The 22,567-nt window shown below is 39.3% G+C and overlaps 1 protein-coding gene across 2 annotated transcripts in view; it reads left to right on the plus strand.

Moving 5' to 3' along the window:
* The first annotated feature begins 577 nt into the window (after window positions 1-577).
* slc7a11 (solute carrier family 7 member 11) overlaps window positions 578-22,567 on the plus strand; it is a 25,008-nt gene continuing 3,018 nt past the window's right edge. Inside the window, exons 1-11 of one of the 2 annotated variants that reach the window (XM_034882847.1) lie at window positions 578-708; window positions 743-1,048; window positions 3,315-3,441; window positions 8,678-8,793; window positions 9,691-9,816; window positions 13,968-14,067; window positions 14,931-14,975; window positions 15,951-16,074; window positions 20,616-20,719; window positions 21,353-21,449; window positions 21,875-22,024. In XM_034882847.1, coding sequence (XP_034738738.1) covers window positions 781-1,048; window positions 3,315-3,441; window positions 8,678-8,793; window positions 9,691-9,816; window positions 13,968-14,067; window positions 14,931-14,975; window positions 15,951-16,074; window positions 20,616-20,719; window positions 21,353-21,449; window positions 21,875-22,024 — 1,257 coding nt within the window. In that variant the 5' untranslated portion in view covers window positions 578-708; window positions 743-780. The remainder of the gene's footprint in view (window positions 709-742; window positions 1,049-3,314; window positions 3,442-8,677; window positions 8,794-9,690; window positions 9,817-13,967; window positions 14,068-14,930; window positions 14,976-15,950; window positions 16,075-20,615; window positions 20,720-21,352; window positions 21,450-21,874; window positions 22,025-22,567) is intronic. The other variant, XM_034882848.1, reaches the window with a different exon arrangement.

A 22,567-nucleotide genomic window follows, 5' to 3' on the forward strand; every position in this document is an offset into this window, starting at 1 on the left:
CGAGCTGCATTTGTTCTAAATGTTGCAATGCAAATGAACATGTGTGAAGTGTGTGTGGCTGTAGTGAAATTGTTCCGTAGAAATCAGCTGTTTTGGAACACACTGTCCCACACCCCACCACTGTGAGAAAGCTTTGCCATAAAGCAGCTGCTGTCCTCTCCCAGCCCGTTCCTTCCGACTGGTTGCCATGGATGAAACTATCCCGGGACAGACGTTCTACAGCTTTTGTTATTATAGGGCCACTTTTAAAACCAGCGCCAAGAGTGAAACGCTCTTTGTTGTATTGCCTTTCACTTAAAATGCGCAACACCTCACCCAGGTGAGCAACAGATGGTTTCAGAAATAATTGTAAGGCTTGAAAGAAACAGGGAGGGAAGGGGAGGGACTACAGAAATGCAGACACACGATGAGACAGCAATCCAGGCCAGAGTGACTATGAAAGTTTGGAGTCAGAGGGGTTAGGAGCACGCCTCCAGGGTGTACAGTGAGAGATTAGTGAGCAGAGCATGAATGACAATAAGAGAGAGAAAGAGAGAGAGAGAGAGAGAGAGAGAGAGAGAGAGAGAGAGAGAGAGAGAGAGAGAGAGAGAGAGAGTTTTGTAACTTTGCCTGCACAAGTTACACAGGCTAAGTGGGTCCAGGGTAGAACAGATCCCAGGTTAAACACACTGAGTCTCTTCCAAAAGAGAGAGAGAGAGAGAGACAGAGAGAGAGAGAGAGAGAGAGAGAGAGAGAGAGAGATACTGCTTGGGGCTGAGTGTGTTAGGCAGTGTTTAAAAAATGACCAAAAGGTCTGCATCTATTGAGAATGGTGGAAAAGTCGCAACAAGTGGACACAAAGTTTCCCAAAATGGGACTCTGCAGGACGGGGACGACAAGAAGGTGGGACTGGGGAAGAAGGTGACGCTCCTCCGAGGGATCTCCATTATCATCGGCACCATCATCGGAGCCGGGATCTTCATCTCTCCAAAGGGTATCCTGAAGCACTCGGGGAGTGTAGGAATGTCTCTGATAGTGTGGATCGCCTGCGGGGTGCTGTCACTCTTCGGTGAGTTAGTTCACAGGTGGATCTGGAGATGAAAAAGTTGTCTTTTCTATATTTTGAGAGTTGTTTCATTAGATGGGAAAGGTGCTGGTGGACAAAATGCTTACTGGCTGTACACAGACAAACCCTCCTGTTCCCAAAAAGTTTGTATATCAGATATTCTGGTATTCTTGCAACCAAATTGTCCAAAAAAAAGCAGAATAAGTGGGCAGTTCACTGCTTTCATTGAATTTGGGTGTTTTACTAAGTTGTATTGCATTTAATACCAAAATGGATAAAAGAATATTTAAAAAAAGAATGCTTAAAAACAAAATACGCAGGACAAATCAATTATGACATCGGAAAAAAGAGACAAAACATGGGGAAAAAACTGTTAAATTGTCAAAAAAACAACAACCAAAACTTTGTTGACAGTAAGACATAAGAGTTAAATAACTCAAGAGAACAAATGAAGAAAATGATAAACAGAAGTCCATGAGTATAGCGATGTATGTATGTGAGACATCAAATGTCTTCTTCCAAGTCACATAAAAAGGGAAATTACCCAGCCAATTTACAGTTTTTTTTTTCCTTACTAAAAAACAATGTGCTGTTTATGAACAAAAGTACTAAAAAATTAAGTTAAGCAAAGGTTAAACATGTTTTTTATGCACAATTTATGAGCAAAAACTACTCTTTTATAACTAAAAAACAAGTCGGCTCATTTCATGTTGCTTCTTTGTTGTTATAAAAACAAGTTTGATCATGGTATCTAGATGCACAACATCATAAAGTGTATTTAATACAATCAGTTCTTTTTATATTCATCTTTTGTGCAAAAGGTGTTGGGCAAGTTACTCAGGAAGTGTAATGTTACTCTTTACTTATTACTCCTTAAAAAGGTAATAATATTACCTCACTTATTACTTGGAAGCAAAAGTAATTAGTTACATTACTTGTCATATTAATACAATATTAATAATATAAATTTTGAAGCCCCCCCCCAAAACAAAAACAAAAAACAACACACAAACACACAATACAAACTGCTCCTTTAGAAGTTATTCTACTTAATTGGTACAAACCCTTCTGCCTTCAGGCTGTAACTGTATGTTGAAGATTATCACACCACACTCCATGGAAATAAACATTTTAACACTGTAAAATACACTTCATTCAAAGTCAACAAAAACTAAATAAAACTATGATGGTTTTTCCACTTTCCCAACTATTACAACTCTAGTTTTGGTTGAAATAAACACATAGTTTACAGATTTTCATGTGAAAATATGTTGGCTCTATACACGCAAAAAGGATTAAAAAAAAAAAGGATTCTGGTGCATTTAGCTCAAGCAACCTCGGAGCTGTTTCTGGTTACCAGAAAGGTCTTAAAAAGGCATGTCTCTGTAGTGATCCTTTCCGTATTGTTGTCAGCCACTTAAAAAAGTCACCAGTGTATAGAAGTATGAGACGTGACACATTTATCAACAGTTAACTGAAACCCAAATCTTTCCCTAACCTTAAAGCAAGTCTCTTTCACTCAAATTCAAAAACATTTACGTTTTTATTTTTCAGAACAAATTCAAAGAAATTTTGAATGAATCCCATGATACATCTTTGTATATATCACAGTTATGTGACCTAGATACTGTAACAACAGCCTATGACATCAACTTTGCCTCTTTAGTATCATAAAAAATTGATTCTTTTCTGTAATGAACATTAAATTGAGAAAACCATCAACAGTTACACCTCTTAGAACCTTAGCTAAGGTTGGCAATTAATTGCAGTTATACAAAGAAACGGTGATTACTTAAAAAATATTGCAAATAATGTAATATTACAGTAGGTTACAGGCCTATGTAGTACTATATTACAGCCGTTTCCAGGAGACAGAGTTGAAAGATCAGTGCTGCAGGGGGCGGTGCTGAAGTAATGCCGTGCACATCTGTGTATTCCACCATATATTGTTGCAGTATCCTTAAATCCTTCAGATTTTGTGCAGTAATGAAATGTCCAAGCCCATTATCCTCTAATACCCTACCTTAACCACCTTCCCGCTTCCCTTAATTCGTATTCCCTAACTTGTAATTAAAACTTTTCTGTGTCAATCTGTTTTTCTCAAGTTATGGGTTGAGATCCTAAAAGGCTCCAACAGTCTGGCGGACCCAGGGGCCCACGTAGGGACTGTATATCTCTGTAGATGTGGCTGAGACAGTTTGACAGCCCTGGGGACTGTTTTGTGCCTGCCTTCTGAGACAGAGCTAATCTGTCCCCTCTGTCACTGCAGGGGCCCTGTGCTACGCCGAGCTGGGGACTTGTATTAAGAAGTCTGGGGGGCATTACACGTATATACTGGAAGCCTTCGGACCTCAGATGGCTTTCGTAAGGCTATGGGCTGATCTCATTGCTATAAGGTAATGTTTACCTCCTCCTAAACTTAACTTTACTGAACCTAGAGTCACCTTAAAATTGCATGAAAGGTATAGTAAATTATGTTAATCAAGTGAACCTTTTGTCAAATTCAGCTAACATTTCCTCACGGTCACCCAGCTTTCTATTTTTAAGTGTGCCCTGCAAAAGAAATGCTGCTGTTCCTACACAATCCACAAACACATTGAACAATAAATTGAGAAAACCATCAACAGTTACACCCCTTAGGACCTTTTAATTGCATTTTACAAGTGTAGGAATTCAGCCATCAAATACTGCCTGTGCTGGTGTGTTCTTCTGTTCCAACTAGCTGAATGTGTACATGAACACGCAGATATATTTTTGTATTTGTGGTCCCGAACTACAGGGCCTACTACAAAAATCTAACCGCAGTCTTTCTACCACAAGCTAATATTGGCTAACATTAGCTAACATTAGCTAGCATGTCAAACGGGAATAGTAAATCCGAACATTGGAGAATGTAAAGTTACATGTCAGCTAAGCAGGTAGCTACCTGATACAACTATGAAATAGCAAGGTGAGCAGTAAAACCACAGCAGACTGGCTAATTAAAAAAATGACTTACTTTAAGATGCTTCCGCTTGGAGGTGGTGTCATTTGGACGCTGAAAGTAGGTTGATTGCTGGCAAGCAGAGATTGCACTGCACAGTTACATTTCCTTCTCCCTGTTCTTTCTTTAATGTGAAATATCTTCATGCCCTGTATTTATCAGTTATCATGCAAAAGCAAATTTTTAGTTTTCATATTGAGGTTTCTGGGAAATGCATGGAGTTGCCTTCTTTTATATAGATCGTAAATAATCTTGTGAAACAAAGTATCGTCATGTAATCCCTTGATTTCAACAATGTAACTGTATTCAAAACATCAATTAATTAAATTGTGACGGTAATGGAATACAGTTACTCATAATTTATATTCTGAATACGTAATGCCCGTACATGTATTCCGTTACCCCCCAACAATAACTACTTCTGGTTGTAGTAATACTCAACCAACAGTCCATTATTTGAGTCTTAAACACTCTCTGCCTTTGGCTTGAAAGGAAGCTCTGAAGGTTTGTAGTTATGTGAAGAACAGCAACTGTTCTCAGTTTGGATTTGCAGAAATTGCAATGGATTCTAATGGACACCCAAAGCCATTGAAAAAACATGCAGACACTTCTCAAATGTTGCAGGATAATTTATTTCTGACTGTGTTCCAGACACAGTTGAATACTACTTTTGTGTCACACTCTTATTTTTACCTCCTCATAGTCTCAAATTACCAGACCTTCCTCCACAGCGCTCCAAAGGAAGGTCCGGCTAGTCCACACAGGATTCCGGCACTGGAGAAAAATGTGCTCTGTTTATTTAGCATTTCTTCAAACCAATCGCAATCAAGGAACTTGTTTAGGTGTGTTGTGTACGTTCAAAGGTAGTTTTAATCATGCAGCAGAAAACTCCGAATGGACAGATAGTCTAGCTAGCTGTCTGGATTTACCCTGCAGAGATGTGAGGAGCAGTTAACCTTAGTCCTCAGAAATCCACCAGAGTTTAGACACACAGAGAAAGAGGAAGTTAAGGGACACCAAAAATGAGGGGCATCCAATGTAACTTCCGAAGAGCCGACCATACCCAGAAATGACTAGCTGTCAACTTAGACTGGCCTTCTCATAGCTCCAAACCCTGCTGTAAAAAGTTTAACAACAGAGAAGTGGATTATGATATAGGAGCAATTTGTCATTTTAAAATATTTTGACATGTTTTTTTGCCAATGTTCTGGTTTTCCGTTGGAAACCATTGTAAGAGCTGTAAATCCAACTTGACAGCTGCCAATCTCCATGAAGCTACAACCTGTTCAGAGCCACCTTCCAAGCCTAGAGTTTCAGTCCAATCCAAGCAATTTTCACAAGTAAACTAGAAGATTATTTGGTGTTTGAATGATGTGTGTTTAACCCTTGTGTTGTCTTCCCGTAAAAGTCCTGTCTTTTTGTCCCTTTTTTCAAATCTTTTTTCAACGTTTGGCACTTTTTTGACGTTTAACACTACGTAACACTAACTTATTAACTTTGAGAGCTTTACAGTTATTTTGTGAATTTATGGTCAACAAACTAAATTACACCTAATGTTTGAGTTAGAAAAACAGAAATTAAAAATTATTAAGGATAAAATTAAAGGAATGGACGTTGATGGATAATCATTGACTGGAGTATGTCAACTTTTACTCTATAAAAATACTGAAATACTATTTCAAAAACACTTCAATTTTTCTCTCCAAATGCTATCAAATTGAGTAAGACACCCCAAAATTAATGAAAGTAGAGATTTGTACTTGCCAAAGAGCGTTGTGTGGAATAAGTCATATTATTTGGGGTAATTAAAAGAACATTGATGTAGGAAAATGGTTCAGTTTGACCCAAGGACAACATGAGGGTTAAGGATGATGAAATTACTTTTGTTTAATAGAGTCTGGTGGGTTTAGTGATGGCAATTTTGGGGCTTTCATTATATACAAAAATCTTTAACAAAAAGGTCTATCTTTGCAGGGATGCTTTCCATAATGTTGTCAGACACTTAGAAAAACAACTATTTTGTCAGTGGCAAACAAGCACTTATTGTGGACATAAATTGAAGGTGAGCACCTTCCCATTAACACCGCATTGCAGCTTGTTCCCCGGCTGCCAACTGCAGCCATCTTGTTTAATAATGGACAATTTTTTGGGATCAATGGACCAAAAACAAAGGAAAACAAGGTCCAGGTTGAAAAGAACAAAGTTACCCCTTAATGATAGACAATTAGTTGTTCCCCAAGCACACGATCTGTGTTTGAGAATTTGATTTAGACTGGTTTTTGTTACAGAGTCGTCAACACCAGTTCTATCTGGCTGTGACCTCGTGAAGTGAGATACTGAGTTTGTTTTAGGCGAGAAAATGCTCCGTATGAAGCTGTGTATGTACACAGCCAAGGCGAATAGTATAAACATTCTCGTGGCTATCCTGAGCTGGCCAATTTTACGCCGGCCTCGGGCGAGTGGGACTCAATGGAAACCATGGGAAATGAACCGAGACAGAGGCAGAGAATGAAAACAACGGGGGAAACAAAGAGATTTCCCTGGCTTCAGCAGCTCAGCGGCGGTTGTGGGAAATGAAGAGGGAAACAGTGATGAGCCATAGGATGGACGTGTGGGACTAGCCAACCTTATTTGATTCTTTTTGAATCCAAGCCTATGTGGTCAGATCAGTATCACAATGAAGGAATGAATGCACCCAGTACGGTCCACAACATTTATTTTGGGTTTTTACATATAAACGACTTTCTACACAACAATAGCTTTCAATGCATGTAACAATATGTATTGTAGTACATAAATAAAAAATAAATTGTACAAATGAATGCACACAATTTAAACCAAGGTCCACAAATAAATGTATGTATTTAATATTTTTTGCTAATTTTTGTCCAAAGCACATTTGGGTTATTTTACATTTATATTTACATAAATGCTCAAATTACAAATGTAATTTTTTAAAAGGAAATTATCTGTAGCCAAAGACAAGATACACACACACAGTGTGTGGCACTGTACTTGTGGGGACCCGTCATTGACGCCCCTTACCCTTACCCTAACCATCACAACTAAATGTCTAACCTTAACCCTTACCCTCACTATTTCTACCTCATTCTAACCCTAATCCTAAAACCAGGTCCTAACCCTCAAACAGCCCTTTAAAGTTATGGGGTCCAGCAATTTGGCCCCCCAGAGCTGTCGGGACCCCACAAGTATACTGAACTCCCAGTTCTTGAACCCCACAAATATAGTTCAACAAGAACGCACACGCAGGCACGCACGCACACACACACACACACACACACACACACACACACACACACACACACACACACACACACACACACACACACACACACACACCCGTTAGGCTGTGGTTGGTAAGTGGCCAGGATGACACTTGGTTCAACAAATGTTCCCTGAACATTTATCAACATTTTTCTTGTACTAATATATTTTCTTACTTATGCATGCCAGTTTAATATGAATTCTGTATTGTGTCGTTACAGTTTTTTTCCAACTGCTAAACTGAAGCCAACTGATGTGCAAACTCTAACTCCAGTCTGCATTACCAACGGTCACCTGAGCTAAATAGTTAACATCAACAGCAAAACTCATTCCAAGCAACACAACTCTTCACACACGTCTCAAAACAGACTCAGTGCAGCCAAAAATTATGTACAATCCTCACTGAGATAACACACACTGGCACTCAGAACACACTCACAGTCATTACAGTAGCATCAAACACCAAGACACAGATTGGAAACGTTGAGGGACTTCACACAAATCAAAATGTAGTTTCTAAGGTATACAAATCAGCTGTTTGCATAGCATGGATGTAATTAGTGGGGAAAAGAGATCACATTGGATGTCTCCTCTTGCCATGCCTGCATCCTCTCTAAATACAAATGTACGTGGTGTTTCCATTGCTTCCACCTCCAAGTGCGCAGGTTTTTTTTCTTCTGATTTTGTATAATTGTGTAACCTCAGACATCTTACCTATACATATTGGTATCTTTGCTCTTTTACCTTCTCACTGTTTCTCTCAAACGGTACAATGCATAATTGATTCATTGTTACTTGTTGTTTTGGAGTCTTTTTGAGCTTTCCTTTATATATACACTATATGTGTTGAAGTCTAAAACATACACCGGTTTAGTCTATCAGCTGAAACTGCAATCAGCAGTGTTTTAAATTTATCAGGCTGAAAACCATTCTGTTTTGTGTGGTCACCAGTTTTGAGAGCAGTGTGTTAGAATTTGAACAAAGTGTTGTTACTGCAATCCACAGTGTTGTGCAGGTCATGGTTAAAGCCATGGATAAGCTTGTAGAGTTTTGAAAACTGTGTTCAAGCACTGAAAAACCAACTAGATTTTAGTTCACATGAACTGCTGCTGTGCAGACTGTAGTTAGTTTTGTACATGTGTCTACAGTTGTGCCCACTGTCGTTTAGCAATCGATAAATACACATTAACACAGTACAAAATATAAAATTTTCATTAACGTATATACAATATGTATTGTATACATTTAAATATATAAATGCAGAGCTGAAATGTTTAATTTAAAAGATTGCATTTTCACTGTATATTTTATATTTATGCTTGTGTGTGTGTGTGTGTGTGTGTGTGTGTGTGTGTGTTCTCCAGGCCAGCAGCATTGGCAGTCATCTCTCTGGCCTTTGGTCAGTATATCCTGGAGCCTCTGTTCATGCCCTGTAGTGTCCCCCCATTGGCTGTCAAACTGGCCACTGCCATCGGCATAAGTACGTATACTACATTAATACACCTTTACATTAATACATCATTGTGACCATATGATGTATTAATGATGATATTAGGATTTTGACCAGTTGTAACCTTGTCTGTAAATCACAGGAAATGTGCATTGAAAATGAGGAAGGCGTTGGTGAAAAGAAGTATTTGTCATCATTTCCTTTATTAAAAGTGGCAGAACTACAATGAATAAAGTCTAAAAAAAAGTAATTGCAAAAAAGTGACCCCCATGAGTCTTATAGTTAGTTAGTTAGATAGCTTATGGAACCTACCTAAGGCAGAGATATTGAGGCCTGGGTAAGGTTAAGCGATTTTAAAAATTTAAAACCTGTCTGAATGTTGTAAGTCTTCTGGTAGCTGTGCCAAGAGAAATCTCAATAATTCCCAATCAGCAGAGACGTAGAACGTAGGTATATGTTAGGAGATTACATTGGCACAGGCTAATTGTTGCTAACTAAAATGCTAGTTAACATTAGTAATTAAACCTAAACAGCTAATGTAAGTCAAAACTTACTGCAAGATATTCTGTACTGTTGGGTAATTCCTCTACCATGCAACAGTAAGTTACGTGGTTACGTGGTTTTTATAAAAACGTCTGATACGGAGCCATAACGTGAGCTACAAGGTAATGGAGCCTTTAATACATTGTCGTGTTTCTTTAGAAATAAATAATGGACAAAAAAAGTCTTTAAACGCTTAAGATGTAAAGTTATTTCCTGTCAAAGTGACGTCAAAATGACTGGCAGTCAATGGGATGCTAACAGCAGGTGAGTGCTAGGTAGTATCAAAATGGCTCCATAAGAGCTACACTTAGTGGGGGCTGGCTTACCCAAATGAAATGAAACAATAAAATCCTAATTCCTGTGTCTCTTTCTTTGTCCCTGTAGCCTCTGTTATGTACCTGAACAGTATGAGCGTAACATGGACGGCTCGGATTCAAATCTTCCTCACTTTCAGCAAGCTGCTGGCCATCGGCATCATCATAGTTCCTGGAATGTACCAGCTCTTTAAAGGTAAGACACCTTTATCTTCCCATCACCATCATCACTAGGGCTGGGTCCCGAACAAAAACATTGTTACGGGGCATTCACACCAAAAAAAGTGATCTGGTATTTTGTTGCAGGGTTTGTTCTTTTCCGTGTCATGCATATGCATTCATGGGAGGGTGAAGGGGATAGTGGGAGTTTGCCATTAAGAGATGGGAAGGAAGCGTGCTAAACCCTCCTGCGCCTCTGTTTTGTGGAGAAAATCCTCTGCCTCTTAAAAGCAGCTGTTTCCTCACCTATGCTTTTGGTGAAATGGCTGAAAGAATTTTTGCCCCAAGGATCACACTTTTTCAGTTCAATCATTAGGCGTTACAGATTAAGCAGCCGTGCAATACTACAGTTACTGGAAGAAATCAAGGGTGACAATGAATCTCAGACTCAGCGTTTACATTCCATTCAGGCAGTTGCTAAACTCCTTGCTGCATTACATAAAACATACAATATTGGCATCAGGATCTTTTCAAATGCTAGCATCAGCAGTGGGAATATCGCAGTCCGCACTCACACACCGTATGATAGCACAAGTACTTAACACTTTGCTACAGCGCACATTCCACACCACTAATGCCTCCGCAGGGTGACCTGGGGTTGCGTTTCTCCAAAACTTGAATCCGTCACTGCATGTTTTTGCATGTCCCCCCCCCGCTACAACCCCGGCCACAGCCTAAACACACTACCAACAGTTGTTGACACCTTGACATAAAGGTTTTAGCCTCAGGCTTAGCGCTGCCCTAGATGGTATTGATTGGTTTGAAAAAATGCCAATAAACCAAAGCACTGCGTTTTTCTCCCATCCCAGAATGCTGTGTGGACTCGCCAGTCTGGCAAAGCGAGACTAAGGGGAGTTGGCCTAAAAAATGTTGAAGACCCCTAGTGTAAGAGCCAGGATTGAATTCCAGGTGCAGGGACCTGTATCGCTATCAAATGTTTTTGACCCAGACCTATAACCACATCTCCATCAATCGAATAGCCTCTTTTACCACTAGGACATTTAGTGATTCACCCTTGCCGCTGTTCAGGAACATTCTCAGCTGTAACAATTAAAATGGCTTCCTTTGTCTTACACAGCCACATGCCCTGTAAATAAAAACTTGAAGCCTTGCAGGCCGTGATGCACAGCTGCTCACAACAAGCAACCACTCAGGCATTTCCCTATGTGCTTACAGCTGGTTAGGGTTAAAAGAGACACTCTTAACCTAACTGTGTAGAAAGCATTACTACAACAGTGGTGAAACTTCAGCTCAGCTATAAACTCCACTGGAATTGTTTTTTCACATGTATGTTACTAAATATGACCTCTAAATTATCGGTCACATTTCTTGAACTGCAGACCTGCTGAAGCCAATAACACTCGCAGATCCAGATGATTAAAGCTATCCATCCTCCGACCCTGCCTTGTAGGAAGCACAATAGGGCAAATTTAAATTCTGTATCTAAAAGTGCAACCGATTTCACTCGCAACTTGTAAACACCTACGCTTGGTCAGTGGCTCTCAGCATTAGGCACTGACTCAAAAATCACCATCTCCCGACACAATATCATCACGATACTTATGCCACAATGCAATATCATTGTGGTTTAAAACATATTGCAATATTATGAGATATATTGGAATTTGTAACCTTTTTTTCAACCTCTTATTTGTCCCGATTTCAAATGATGTTCCCAAAAGGAAACTTGGTCAACATCTGTTTCATCTAAAATGAAACATTTCTCTGATTGTTTGTAGCACTTCAATTTTATTGCTGTAAAATTGGACAAACTGACCACCGCATATATAATATCGCGATACAATGCTGCAAGGCGGCATGCGGGCATATGGTTGCTGAACATAGACTTCCCAGTACCAGGCTGATAATTATTCCTGTATGTGATTTAGAAAAGGTGACCTTGGGGCTAGGGACAAAACTACAAATTGTGGATGAGTGTCAAACCAGTTTTGGACCAGAACAGCCCAGTGAAAACCAACATTGTCCAAAATGACCACAAATCTAGTAGGCTTCTGATCTGGATCAGGGACAACCATTGTGTAAATTGCATCCAGAAAAGTGAGCATATGGCTGGTGTTGTACCAATGTGGCATCATGAAGGAGGAGCTGGTTTTGAGTGATGTCAGCACACACAGTTATAGTACCCCCACGCCGTGCAGGGACATTGGTAATTGCTCTCTGACCAATTACATTTGTTCTGCAGCGCTGGGATTTGGTGAGGTCAAAGCAAACCTCATCCACATGAATAAATTCATGGCAAATTACATCCATCTACCATACTCAGACAGACAAAGACAAAAGGGTATACAAACCACTAAATGGGGTATGTGTCTAAAGTTACTGGAAGTAGTTTTCTATGCATACCTTTACTAAGTAATGTTGCAGATTCTTGACTCCTTAAGAGTTTGAGAGTTGTAAAGGTGTTTCCGTTTGAGGATGTAGTGTATGGTAGTCAGGCTTACAGCATTGATGTTGTTAAATATGGTGTCATTATTCAACGTATGCTCTCTTATTTCTCGAATCCTAACTGCATTGTTGCCAGAACCATACTTATTATTGCAGTCTCTTGTACGTCTTTAAACATGTGTCCATGTAGAACATCATAACTAACCTATTCATTCAATGCAGTGCAGGAATTGTATGGCTTAGAGCTACAACAGTTTATGCAACACTATGCAGTCATATGTATTTTGCAGTAGATTACTGTAATGCTGAAACAGACATTAGATAGTTGCACAGTCTACACAGAACTGGCAGCAGATGCACAACAGCGAGGATGGAAAGCGAGTATCTATCCGGTTGAAGTGGGATGCAGAGGTTTTGTGGCTTCTTCCACCATCAAGCTGCTAAAATCCCTTGGGACCCATGGACAGGCTCTGCGACAGACAGTTAGATCAGTCTCTGAAGCGGCCGAAAGAAGCAGCCAGAGGATATGGATCAAGCGGAAAGACCCTAGTTGGGCTCAAAGAGCATTTTATTTTTATTTTTTATTTTTATTTTTTACAATTGTGCATGGGACACAAGCTCAGGTTTGATCACCCTGTTGCTGTCAACCTTGATGAGGGTGTCTAGTGTTGAAAGGCCGAAACACACCCTGATTTAAAGGTACACTACTGGTGATGTGTCCTGAAATCTACAACTTTTCACATCTAAAATTCAGCTCTCCTGCTACTCTCGACATCAAGGCAAACCTCATGTGCATACCATCTATTGGCACAATGGACAGTTTACCATCATGTCCCGTGTTTGATAATTCACTTCTTCGTCTTTGAATTTGTCTTTGTTGTTGTCCCTTGCCTGTCCCTCCTACTCCTCTTGTTCTCAGTCCATTTTTGAAAAAAAGGTAATCTGCCCTTTGACCGATTTATAGGCCTATAATTAAGCAGTGATTGGTTAATGATAGGTTAAGGAATTAGTGTTTGCATTTTGACTGGTTGTGTTTGGAAGAAGAAAGCAAGTCAGAGATTTTTGTAGTTTAGGTAGAGAATTTGTGTATTGTTTTGAAAAAGTGTTTTATGCAATTGAAAAAAGAGTAAAAAGCTGAGAAATAGGTCATGGTTTGGGAGATTTGGTGTGTGGTTTTGAACTTTGAGTGAGAGGTTTCAAAAATAGTTTGACAATAATTCAATAAATTTGCATTTGTCCAAATAAGCACAATCTAATCTTTGCACCAGGATCCCCTTAATGTATCTGATAAATCTGAATCTGATTCTATCTATTGTCAACTCTGCATGTCTTCACACAGGCATCTTTACAAACAATGAATGGCTCCTAACAATACAGCAGTACAACATGATTGTCCAATTAGATTGTTTAATGTGTTTGTTGTAAGCAGTTTTTGGTAAATATAAATGTGAGCTCATGTATAAAACAGAACACTTTCTGGTGTACCTGTGTTGTACAGAAGAATCTATTTATCTAAGCTAATAAGGCTCCATTTATCTGTTTTATTCTTAAAATTACTTTTATGATTATGGTTATTATTGTTGTTATGGCTATGTCTTGTGGAAGAACTGTTTTTTCCAATCATTCCATTGCTGCAGCAATGCCTATTTATTTTGGAGCAATTATGGTGTTTCAAAATGTTAACAAGTGTGTGTGTGTGTGTGTGTGTGTGTGTGTTTTCAGGTGAAACCAAGAACTTTGAGAATGCCTTTGATCTGAGCAAAGTGCATCTGTCTGGGATGCCACTGGCCTTCTACTCTGGGATGTATGCATACGCTGGGTGGTAGGTATGGTCCTACATACACGCACACACACACACACACTCTAAAATAAAACATTTTCAGGACCTTTATCTTGAGTTAAACATCCCTAAAACACATTCTTAAAGGATAATTCCGGTCAATTTCAACACGTAGCTCTGTTGTTTGTATATGTGGAGTGCTGTCAGCAGAGAGACACATGAAAACAATCGGTTCTGCCTACACTGAGTTATCCTCTTGCTAGAGTTAGCACCCAACAGGCTTAAACAGGGCAAGTTTTACACTTGTTTTTAGCCTCTAAACATGCTTGAAATGTCATTACCAGTGCCTAGCAATGTGAAGTGATTCCTTCTGAGGGAACACAGCGAATTTCACTGCTGTAGATGAGACAGAAAGGCATTAAAGTTGTTAATTCAGCTAATGCACATACTTCTTTATTTCCTGTTTTCCCGTGAAGTTCACATTAGTCGAAATGCACTTTTCTGTCACATCTACTGCAGTCAAATTTGCTATGTTGACTCATGGGGGTAAAGGGGTAGGCACTTGTAATGACATTTTGAGCATGGTTAGAGGCTAAAAACATGTTTAAAACTTGCCCTGTTGAAGCCTATTGTGGGCTAACTCTAGCAGGAGGATAACACGGTGTAGACAGCACCGATTGGTTTCATTTTACTTGCTACTGATAGCACTACAAATTTACAAACAACAGAGCTACGAGTTAAAATTTACTGGAATTCTCCTTTGAATGGTCTCAATTTGTCAGATTGTCGCACATAATCTTGTGTCTTCACTTCAGTTCTATATGCAGTGCATATGAATGACCACTCGGAGGTGGTTCATCAATCAATCAATTTGTCAATCATAACCATTTTTTCCTTTTTTTCAGGTTCTATTTGAACTTTGTGATAGAGGAGGTAGATAACCCTGAGCGGTAAGTTTAACCCATGTGTTGGCTGTACCCCTATAGTCTGTCTGCATTTTTTGAATTCAAAACTTAAAGGAAAATATTGTTATCAGTAGTTGCACATAGGTAAATTACGCCATATCACTGGGAAATATACTAAGCTAAGCTCTACCAATCATTTTGGCGTTGTTAAGCTCATTGTTTTGGTTTTTACGGTCTGCAACTTCCCCGTGTTGGATCACTCTCAGGGCTCTCATATCCCCAGCATTAGGCTAAACCGCAACCTTTTTAACATGATTTCTATTTTAAAATGATCATGTTAATCAGTGTGTCATGTCAGCATCGATGCTGGCATCATCTACTGAGCCCATTCAGTGTCATTTTTTCTCATTTCACGCCGCATTCTGTTAAGTAGGAAACGAGTACTAGCTAATCAGAGGCAAAGTGCAGATGAGGAAAAAGTAAATCAAACTACCGGAAATAAAAAGCTGTTCTCCTTCCATTGACAATGAAAGAAGCCGTTTTGCATGCAGATTTTAATCTGAAAACTCTCTGGCACACTTATTTGCTAGTGTGGGTTGAGCTACGCATGGACCTCAACCGTAGGCAAACAAAGAGCGGGCAACGCGACGCCCTGTCCCTCTAAACTCACAGCAACGCAGCTAGAATGCATTGCGCGGCTGCTTACATTGATAACAAGTAGGAAGCATGGAAGCCTGCCGTAACACATTGTCAAAGTAATAGTGGTGGTGATTCCTGGCCTTTACTTTACGTTTGTGCTGGCCACCATTATTTGAACAGCAGACTTTACTTGATTTCTGGTACAGAGCATCCTCCTGAAATCTGTTAACTCATGCATTCAAAGCCCCCCAGCAACACTGTTGCATTTATATGGATAAAGTCCAGAAACTAGAAAGTCAGGGGTCCTAATAGAGATAAAATGAAGGTGTGTGAGACATGTGAATGACAGTGTACTTCTTCTGTCAATGTTCCTGCCTTCAGGAACGTGCCATTAGCCATCTGTATCTCTATGGCGATTGTGACTTGCTGCTATGTCCTGACCAATGTGGCGTACTACACTGTGATGTCAGCAGAGGCGCTCCTGGCCTCGGAGGCGGTCGCTGTGGTAAGTGATGCTAACATTTTTCATCCATGGAAGGGCCTACAAAATATTGCACAAATGAAAATATTATTTCCTTGAGTTGAGTTCTTCACATTTGGAGCCGGCCTTGGCTCTCCTGCAGTGGGGTGTGCTGCTTAACCCTCATGTTGGCCTTGAGTCAAATTGACCTGTTTTCTATATCTATGTTCTTTTTAACTACCCAAAATAACATGATTGATTCCATACAACGCTCTTTGGCAATTCACATCTCTACTTTCATTAATTTTGGGGGGTCTTATTCAACTTTATAGCATTTGGAGAAAAAAATTGAAGTGGTTGTGGGTTATTATTGAGTAAAAGTTATTCATATTCATAGTCTGTGATATATTCCAGTCTGTTATTATCCATCAACTCCATCCATCAATTCCTTTAATCTTAGTCTAAATCATTCCTAAATTCTGCTTTGCTAATTGTAACATTAGCTATAATTTCCTATAAATGAGGGTTATTGAACATAAATTCCCAAAATAACTGTGAAACTCAAGTTGATAAGTTAGTGTTACGTAGTACTGAAAACCTCAAAAACTGTCAAACATTGAAAAAAAGCGTCAAGTGTTGAAAAAATTGACAAAAACGTAAAAAAAAGTTACAAAAAAATGATAAAAAGCGTCAACAAAAGTGATTTTCAATTTTGACGAGAAGACAACATGAGGGGTTAAAAGCATTTAGTTGAGGTGTGCCACCTCTCTGCTGGTAGCAATGTTTATTCCTACTGTGAGCCCCGCGGTTGCCTTCCTGCACTTAACATGTAATTATTAGCGAAGTGTCTCCGACAGCTCGTCTTACCAGCAGCTGTTAATGTGATTGTTGTAGCCCAGCCCTGTGATGCTAATCACATCACGGACATCCCCCTAATAACAGCCACCCTCGCTTATTAGACTGAGGACTGTTAGCGGTGCTACTGTAAGCCTTTAGCTGGGGAAGTCTCATTCATTAAGAGATCTCTGATCTTTTCTAATGCATTTACTTTTATTGCCCTGTGTACGATGAGTGAGAGGAGAGCCTTAAGAAAGGTGTTAAGAGCATTTCTCTGTTTTAAGAAGGCTGTGATGTGATAAAACAAGTGAGACCACTCTTCCTTCCTCACAGACAGCCAGCAAAAGTTTACATCTCAAACTTAATTTGTCTAGAAGTTGTCTTCAGGAGTCTGGCCTCAAGGCACAATTAGTAATGGTAGACGGCGGTCTGTTGTGAAGGCAGAAAGAGTTTGTGGGAATTTGAGCAAATTTGAGCTTAAGAATCTTTGACAGCATCAGAAAACCAATCTTTACTTAAAGCTAATTGTGCCGTCAGATGTAATATTATCAGCATGAAAACATAAATGCTACAATATTGACATTTTTAAATTGCTTCATAGTAAAGTTATTCTTTGTAAGCCATCCAGCGATGGTTAGCTATCCAGTAGGAGTTTGGTTGCAATAAGGACGTGATCCCTTCCTAACTGTTTTGTTATGTTTTTGTGTCTAAGTGCCTGATGGGAAAAATAGTGTCAATATGGTAAGGATTTCTAAGGTCGACCTTTCTGTTAAAGAGTAAGATCCTTTTTATTTAAACACATAAAACCTGCAAAACTGCATTCGCTACAGCCTCCAGACTCCATGTTAATAAACAGTTATAGCGTTTAGCATTGTAAAATACACTTTGTTCAGACAGAAGCTAAATAAAACTATGAAAAGTCTTTTGGGTTGTCTTTCCACTTTTCCAACCATCACAACTCAAGTTTTGGTTGAAATAAACACATAGTTTATCGTCTAACATCTATATGTTGGCTCTACACATGCTAAAAGTATTGCTTTTAAATGGAGTCTGGTGGGTTTAGAGCTAGCGACTTCAGAGCTGTTTCTGGTTCAACAAAAAGGTCTTAAATAGGTTTTAAAGGTCTCTGAAGTATTACACAATTATCAAAACCTTACACTGCAAGACAAAACATATATACTATACTATAAGCCCAATGTCAGCCTCACACTTTTTGCATGACAGTGCAAAGAGATTTACAAAACACTAAATACACTTGTGTACATTAGACACAGAAGTATATCATGATGTCACTTCCTTGAAATTCAAAAGCACAGACTGTCACATGACCACACATATGAGTCACCCTTTGAAACAGCCATCAGAGGTGTAAACACATGATTGCTTAATCATAGACACACCAATCAGGTTCAAGCACTATGAAAATGTAGCAGGTAAGTCTATTATTTTATTTTCTTATAAAATTCGCAGCAGACAGCAGGAAGGCAGCTTTAATGAGCAGGAGAAACCGCTACGCACTGTTCCCTATCAGGATGTAATCCTTGATTTATAATACTGAAGCTTGGTCAGTGTCTCTCAGCATCAGATACCGACACAAAAATCCCCCTTTAGCATCTGTATAGAACTCACCGGGCAGAGCATCAGCTCGACCTCGGCGCTGTGAGATGTAGTATTAATTATTATTAATATTGTTGAAAAAGTGACGCCAAGAGTCCTGACCAACCGTGTCTAAATATGTCGCTAAAGCAGTGCTTCTCAAATAGTGGGGGGGGCGGCAAGATACCTGGGGGGGGCGCGTGTGACCCTGGGGAACAGGCTTTTTTTTTTTGGCCGTACTAGTTTAAAGTGTAATTGCGCATCCACTACAATAGGCGGCATTGCCGCTCTCATTGTTACTTCTGTCACGTTTGCGACAGTGCATCATTTTACGACTTACAATTAACAGGTTTGCCTTGGTTAGCAGTGTAGAGTCAACAGAAAGCTCCAACTGCGTTCTGTCTATAGCCTCCGTTATTCAACATAACAACCCCCAACATGAAAAAGTTTTTAACAGGGATGAGAAGACAAGCGTAGAGAGACTAAGATAATGAGACAAAAGAAAGTCACCCGAAAGCTAAGACGAGGAAATAGACGAAGCGTATTTAGCGCTTGGCTTCACTGTGACTACAGTTGGAGAAGAGGAAAGACCGGTGTGTTTGCTGTGTCTAAAAATGTTCGCAGCGGACAGCATGAAGCCAAATTTTACAATGGTGCAATTAGTTGTTCAAACATGTTTACAGTTTAAACAAGGATTTATTTAATTTTAATTTCAAGCATTGATGCACTTAAAATCTTTTCTGGTGCAGACTTAAAACACGATTTAATAAAGTTAAGTTTAATAAAGTTGTGTAAGAGACATCTAACATACAGTACACAAAGACTATTTCATATACATAAACAGAGCTTGTGAATTCAAAGAACATAAGACATAAGGACAGTATCTGACTGAACGCCCCAGGGGACAGTTTACAATGGGGGTGGGGAAGGTGCGTGTGTGTGTGTGTGTGTGTGTGTGAATGAATAGGCGCGTAGCTTGTTGACGCAAAAGGAGTGAGAAGATTTTGTTAAAAGTAATGTAAGTGAAAGTTTTTCCGGAGTATTTTTTGCCCAGTGGGACTTGAGTGGTCGCACTTTCCATGTGGCTTTATTACATGTGGGATGATTTAATAATGGTGGCCTTTTTAAGACAGAAGGGGCTGTACTGCTATCCTCTCCAAACAAAAAAGTAATGCGCTTAAATTCCGGGGACTCTATATAAGGGGATTATTTTCCTGTTAACCTCTGTTGGTGTCAAGTGGGATTATAAACCGCCAGAATGTGTTATAAGAATGTAATAACACTTTAGTCTTTTCCATCACCGATCCACATTATTTCCACCATTTGATGAGGCATATTTAAAAGAAAACTAACCAAGACAACACAACAAAAACAGTTGCCTTCTTAATCTCAAAACAAACTGTTTAGTGTATAAATCCCTGATCACAACGGCACACATAGTAAACTTTGTGTTTTCTGTTCAGTAAAATAAATATTTTTCAGGAGTAATCCTATTTCAGTAGGTGGAATGCATTACATTTTCTTTAATGCTTTCAATACCCAGATAGAAGTCAGGCATATTAAACAGTATTGCATTATTATAAAGTGGTTTCTTAGAAATGATATTTGAACAACAACGATTTTTTTCTCCTTGCAGACAGTGCTTGTCCATACAAGCGTGGTCTGTGATTTATCAGTACTGAATGGCTTCATGAATAATAAGCAGCTTTTGCTCCCACTTCTGGTTGACCCGTTACTAACAATTACTGCCTGCATAACTGTCTTGTTCTAGTCCTGCGTGTCCTTGTATAACCCCAAATTTCTTCTGCTGCTTGTGTCCAGGGAATCAAATGTTAGCAGCGAATCTTATCTCCCCTCCCCTCCCCTCCCCTCCCCTCCCCTCCCCTCCCCTCCCCCCCCTTGTCTGTGATACATTCTTCACTCAGTAATGAAGGCCTGTAAGTGACAAAAACAATAGAGTCAGAGTTACTTAACGGGTAAGCTAGCTATCTTGATACTAAAGGTCTAGTGATTAAAGTTATATATATATCCTCATGTGAAATAAGGGAATGATATACATTGTCATGAGTTTGCATTTGCGGGTCACTTGTTACATCCTTGAAGCAACAAATTGTCTTTGCTAACTTTGCTCCCTCTGTTGCGACCCTTCACAGACTTTTGCAGAGAAGCTGTTGGGAAACTTCTCGATAGCGGTGCCGGTGTTTGTGGCCTTGTCCTGCTATGGCTCCATGAATGGCGGCACCTTTGCCTTATCAAGGTACAAATACTTTGTCTTTGCTGGCTTTCTTCACATTCACTTACCGCTATTTTCAACGGAGCGGAGGGTCTTGTCTGGCCGATTCATCCATTTTTTTGTTTATACAATACAATCAGGATTTGTGATGTGGTATCAATATTATTACTATAATTACACATGTGTGATATTAGCGGGGGGTGTAATAAAAATGTAATAAAAATAGACACGGAGAGCCGCTTCAACCTCGCTTCTGAGACGCGGGTGGTGGAGGATCAAGCATTGACTCGAATGATTGCTCGCGGGGTTAACATCACACTGCATTATTATATTCAGTAAAGTGCCATATAGAGCACTAAAGATGTTTTCAGTCATAGAGAGCTATAGAAAAAAGAAATACTGTATATAGTATTAAGTGTATGTATTTACAGTGATTCCATAAAGTATATTTTGCACTGCCTCAGTTTGGAGTTTTTATCATTGTAGCATGCAGGTTTTTTGAACCTATGCACCAGCTTTTGTTACTGCAAGTAATCTCTTAATGCCATTGTTGATTGAATGTGATTCGAGAGTTTTAGGTCATATATCAATTAATTCAATGCTAACTAAATTCATGTCATTCTTGCTCATCTGTGTGTGTTTGTGTGTGTTCCCCAGAATGTTCTACGTGGCATCACGTGAAGGACATCTCCCTGAGGTTTTGTCAATGATCCATGTCCACAGAAACACTCCTATGGCTGCTGTCTTCATACTGGTCGGTTTACTGCAATATAAACAATAATAATAACAAGAAAGCTAAACTAAAGCCTGCTAAAACCCTTGTTTGAAATATGAGTTAGCATTTAGCAATCTGTAATGACAAGACCAATACTATTGTTAAATCAAATACTACTTGCAATATTCCATGTTTATTAGCATCTGTTGGTTTCGTAATGTATAATGTTGCTTTGGTTACTTGCATATAACTTGCATGCTGACATGGCTGACATGGTTTTTTATGGTTAAAAGATCATAAAAATAGATTTTAATGGATACCTTCCAGCCAATCATAAAATGAGAATATTTGTCTTTGGTCATGGTAGAAAAAGAGACTTCTAGTCTATACAAACCACTTCAGCTACCAAATTGGGTACAAATCTTTTTGTGTGTGTGTGTGTGTGTTTGTGTGTGTTTGTGCAGTACCCTATGACAATGCTCCAGCTGTTTGTAGGCGATATCTACAGCCTGCTGAACTTCATGAGCTTCCTGCGGTGGCTGTTCATCGGCGTGGTGGTTTTGGGTTTAATCTACCTCCGATACACCAAACCTGACCTCCCCCGCCCCTTTAAGGTCAGTGTTTACTAGGGATGAGCAAGTACAGCATTATCTGTATCTGTATCTGTATCCGTTTACCACATGAATTATCTGTATCCGGATCCGTACTCGGACTGGGCGGGGCCTAAACCGGAAGTGGGTCGGGCTCTCTTGAAATGTGCGGGGCTTTAACCGGTATGTTATTTAAGCATGCAATTGATATGAGTTGATCAAAAATTGTTATATTTATTGCTGATTTGAAAACTATTTACATGACAGCATCAAGCTTCAGATCAATGGTGTTGTCATGGTAACAAACATACTATATACAGAACGTTTTGCAGCAATGAATACAACACATGCCGTTGCAATTATGAAGTAAAATGTATTGAACAAGAGTTTTCATACTCAATATAACTTTCTTTTTTAACTTTTTATTTTTTTATGATCAGTGTGATTTTTTTGTTTTGGTTCTTTTTTTTCTTTTTTTTACACCAGTTGTGTGTGTGTGTGTGTGTGTGTGTGTGTGTGTGTTTGTGTGTGTGAGTAAGAGAGAGACACAGAGAGAGGGGGCGGGGG

The sequence above is a fragment of the Etheostoma cragini genome, chromosome 10 (assembly GCF_013103735.1).
Source record: "Etheostoma cragini isolate CJK2018 chromosome 10, CSU_Ecrag_1.0, whole genome shotgun sequence".
Classification (NCBI taxonomy): Eukaryota; Metazoa; Chordata; class Actinopteri; order Perciformes; family Percidae; genus Etheostoma; species Etheostoma cragini.